Consider the following 4,656-nt stretch of genomic DNA (forward strand, 5'->3'; position numbering starts at 1 on the left):
ATGTGGATCAATATAAACAATTGGAAACATTGTGTCACCGTACTTGGTTTGGTCCGGGTAGTAGAATCATCATAACATCCAGAGATGAACACTTGATCAGTGCATTTGGAGCAGATAAAGTATACATGGTGAATGCATTAACTGATACTGAAGCTTTTGATCTCTTTTGTTTGAAAGCCTTCAATGAAGACGAGATTGGAGAAGATTTTCTTAAGCTATCCAATGAATTTTTGAAATATGCTAATGGCCTTCCATTAGCTATTAAAGTTTTGGGATCATCTGTTCGTGGTAGAAATGTAAAGTTAATGTCAAGTGCATTGAAGAGGCTTGAAAAAAATCCTCCAAAAGGAATTATTGATGTTCTTAAAGTTAGTTATGATGGATTAGAAGAAACAGAAAAGAAAACTTTTTTAGACATCACGTGTTTCTTTAAAGGAGTGAACAAGGATCGTGTAATAAGAATACTAGATGGTTGTGATGATGCCGGCGTGGAGATGGATGTACAAGTTCTTATTGACAGATCTTTGGTAACTCTATTCGGAACAAAATTGTGGATGCATGATTTGATACAAGAAATGGGTCAGGAAGTTGTTTGTCAAGAATGCCGTGAAGAGCCTGGAAAACGGAGCAGGTTGTGGCTTCCCAAAGATATCATCCGTGTGCTTGATCAGAGTAAGGTAATGAAACAACTGAGTGCTGAAACTCATCTATTGTGTCTTATGCAGTAAGTAATTCTTTGCTCTTTGTTATTAGGCGACAAGTGCAGTTCAAAGTATATTCCTCCAATGTCCCACAGAAGACGATGTTGTTCACTCAATTGGTAACGCCTACTCAAACATGGACAGATTGAGACTGCTCAAGATTAGTAACGTGAGGTTTTCCAGAAACATCAGATATCTTTCTAATGAATTACAGTATCTTGAATGGAATGAGTGTGCTTCGGATTCTTTCCCGTCAGACTTTCACCCTGAGAAACTTGTTGAACTTCACATGCGTTTTAGCGGCATCAAACAACTATGGAGGGGGAGAAAAGTAAGATCATACATATTTTTATGCATGTTCATAAAGCTGATAGTTTAGATTCTAGTCTCTTATAACAGTAAAGATGAAGTGGTTTTTGTTAATCGCATAACTATTTTAAGGCCCCTGGTTGTCTTCAGTTAGACTTGCACATACATAAAACTTAACATGGCTTGCTCGTACTAAGATTGGACTCTTGTTCACGTCAACGTGTCTGTAATAACTATATTAAATCACGTGATGATCATCTTTAAAATTATGCCAGGGATGGAGCATGCTACGGCTTATTGATCTGAGTGGTTCAGAATACTTGATGTCAACTCCAGACTTCACTGAGGTTCCTGATCTTGAAACGTTGGTGCTTCAAGATTGCACAAGCTTGGTGGAGATTCACCCGTCTCTTGGCTTTCTGAAGAAACTTGTCTCTTTGAATATGAGCAATTGCAAGTCTATTGAGAGCATTCCACTTCTCACTACCTTGGAATCCCTTCAAATAATGAGGCTTTCACTCTGTTCAGGACTGAAGAAGTTTCCAGAGATTCAAGGAAATATGAAAAGCTTGATGGAGCTTCATCTGGATGGGACCAGCATTGAGGAATTGCCTCCATCAATTGAATACTTGACTGGTCTTACCGTGTTGAATCTTACAGACTGTAAATACCTTTTGCGTCTTCCCAATACCATTGGTTGCTTGACATCTTTGAAAATTCTCTACTTAACAGGTTGCTCCAAAATTGATGAGATGCCTGAGAATCTGAATGGTATGAAATGTCTGGACAAGCTTTCAATTGGTGGAACTTCCATAAGGGAGTTATCTGTCCTCAGAGGCATGAAGAATCTTCAATATCTATCCTGCCGAGGATGTAAATGTCTAGTTTCAGAAACATGCAAAGGTCTGGCTTCGTTATCGAGTTTGATAGAGCTAGACTTGAGTTATTGCAATCTGATGGATGGAGATTTTCTCAATTACTTTAGCACCCTTATCTACTTAACATTTTTAGATTTAAGAGGTAATTGCTTTGTACGATTACCTGAAAGTATATCTCAACTCTCAAAGCTCGACACTCTGAACTTGAGTAATTGCAGAGAGCTTCAATTGGTGCCCAAGAAGCTTCCGTTAAGTCTTCGAAAAGTGTTTGCACGAGATTGTATTTCACTGAAGGATTACCCTAATCAAATCAAAGTATTGAATTCGTCAGAGTCGGGAGAGACTACCATCATTTCCCTCAATTCTTCAATCGCAAATTTTACTGACACAACCGAGCTGCATTTGACAGATCTAGCGTTTATGAAACTAGTTGAGCTCTCTCTCTCTCTCTCTCTCNCTCTCTCTCTCTCTCTCTCTCTCTCTCTCTCTCTCTCTCTCTCTCTCTCTCACACACACACACACAAAACAGAACAAATATCTATCTTTTTTCTCAACTACTCGGCTTTTGTGTGTTACGTTGCAGGTATATTCCTTTTGGTCAGATACTACGATTTGCGTAGTTCTTGCAGACGAAATTCCAGGGTGGTTCAGCACTGTATCTACCAGAAATCCTGTATCAATCCGTCTGACCGATGATAACAATTGGATGGGAATTGCCGCGTGTGCTGTATTCTCAGTCAAGGGTCATACTGCTCTCATTGAAACGGATGCTGATTCTTCTAATTCCTCATATCAACTCACATTGGAAACCGATGTCGTGCGTCTGAAACCACTTGTGCTTGATGGGGGACAAATTGCTCCCCAGTATCGTTCACGTTCTCATCTGCTTGTGATCTTTAATATATCCAGGTCGAGGTTTCCACAGATGGCGCTCAATGGATCAACTGTGGTGAGGGCTATATTTGAAACCACCAATCCATCTATGGTGGTCCAGAAATGTGGAATCCGTACAGTATATGAGAAAGATGTTGGATGGAATGAAAGAATAGTAGAGGAAGATTTGGTTTGTCTGAATGAAATGGATGACGGCGCCCCCGTACCGCAGTCTGCCTTCTTGCTTAATCAAAATATGAAATGGTAGAATATATTCAATCAATTACTAACCCCTTTTGTATTTCTATCTGCGAACTTTAATGTATCTCCAATTAAATATTGCAGGGAGAAATTCAGTCCACCCTTGGAAGAAGAATCCACACTTGTGCTGAGAAAGAACCTTGAGTCTGTTCTTCCGAGATACCTTGAGGTCGATCCGTCTGTGTTTCTCGAGCTCTAACTAGTTTATATTATAACATGTTTTTATCTTTGAAGTAAATTAAAGAGGTTAGTAATTGACTAAATTGCGCTTTTTCAATATTCTATAGGCACTAAACAGTGATTCTGCGGTGTTCAAATTTGACATGAAAGGAAGCCCAGGGTGGTTTCATGTATTTTATCCTGATGTAAGGCTAAATTCGACCAGAGTGTCAATGAAGCTGCCTCAAAATCTACACAAGGACAAGAAGTGGATGGGATTTGTGATATTCGCATCACTTGTAGAGGAAGTGGGGCAGACAATGAAAGAGGACGGGTATCAGGTATATGTTGCACTATCAGTTCGGACGATGTTCCTAAACCTTGAGCACATCAGGCCGTTCACAGAAGAACATCATCGACTTTTGGTAATTTACATACCTCGGGCAGGGATTCCCGAAGCAAATGCAGTGAACCTTGTCATCGGAATCAGTACCCTTCATGTAAAGGTTCAAAGATGTGGGTTCCGGATTGTGTACCAGGAAGATTTACAAGGATTTGCTGATACAATTATCCGGTGCATGCAGAGGGAAGATTCTCTTAAATCTTACGATAAGTTGGTTGTAGGAGAATGGATACGGTTAATACGATTACAAGGTGCCCATTTAGAGAGAATGACAAAACGGGATTCCAGATCCTCACGGGATAACTACTTTGTAATCCACTCACGGAAGTATAGAAATTGGGTCTCTCTCTCACACATATACTGTACATAAGTTTTACTGTTATTGTTATTTCTTTCTTATTTTTTGGCCTTTCTTATTGACATTGGAACTTGTATTTTACAGGACTGGTCCGACCCTCGTCCTGTTTTCTGTGACTTCGAGGGAGCTCAAATTTTCAAGTCGAAATGGTTAATGCCTTTCATCAACCAAGGCAACTCTTCAGAAATCCGACTGCCTCTGAACGTGTTCGATGATAGTAATTGGTTGGGGTTTGCCGTATGTTACCGGTTTTCCCAACCCCAATATCCAAAGATTGGATCCCCTAAGCAGGACGAGGGCCAGACCAGTAGTACTGCACCTGATTCAGAGAATGTTATGGTTACTCTTCGTCTGGACTCTGGCTTATTTGATTTCAAAATGCCTGGCTCACTGGCACGTCTTCCTTTATCGGTACTCGGTCCATTGGAATACGATGCGACTCGGTTCGTTTTTATACCGCGCACTAAATGTCTTGTTAACGATAAGACGTGGAGCGATTGCAAATTGGCCAGGGTAACTATGTGGTATGTTAACCCATGCTTAGCGGTGCATAGTTGTGCCCTTCGTCTAGTATTTAAAGAGGACGTTGAACATCTAGTGAAGACGCTGACCCTCGCCGAATTACCTTGAACATATATATCCCCCAGCATCTGTTGCTCAATCATGAAGGTAACTTAACTGTGTAACATCTAGCCTCGTATAGATCAACTTTCT

The 4,656-nt window shown here is 40.3% G+C and overlaps 2 protein-coding genes across 2 annotated transcripts; both read left to right on the top strand.

The window, feature by feature from the left end:
- Positions 1-125: 125 nt before the first annotated feature.
- On the top strand, positions 126-2,012 carry LOC101301358 (TMV resistance protein N-like). Its single transcript, XM_004310221.1, has 5 exons — positions 126-677; positions 754-1,032; positions 1,286-1,673; positions 1,743-1,883; positions 1,996-2,012. Exons 1-5 carry the CDS (start codon positions 126-128, stop codon positions 2,010-2,012), a joined length of 1,377 nt encoding a protein of 458 aa, XP_004310269.1.
- Positions 2,013-2,232: 220 nt separating this feature from the next.
- On the top strand, positions 2,233-4,656 carry LOC101295592. Its single transcript, XM_004310208.1, has 5 exons — positions 2,233-2,317; positions 2,472-3,025; positions 3,107-3,191; positions 3,310-3,924; positions 4,027-4,656. Exons 1-5 carry the CDS (start codon positions 2,309-2,311, stop codon positions 4,570-4,572), a joined length of 1,809 nt encoding a protein of 602 aa, XP_004310256.1. The 5' UTR covers positions 2,233-2,308; the 3' UTR covers positions 4,573-4,656.

Source organism: Fragaria vesca, unplaced genomic scaffold (assembly GCF_000184155.1).
Source record: "Fragaria vesca subsp. vesca unplaced genomic scaffold, FraVesHawaii_1.0 scf0513167, whole genome shotgun sequence".
Taxonomy (NCBI): Eukaryota; Viridiplantae; Streptophyta; class Magnoliopsida; order Rosales; family Rosaceae; genus Fragaria; species Fragaria vesca.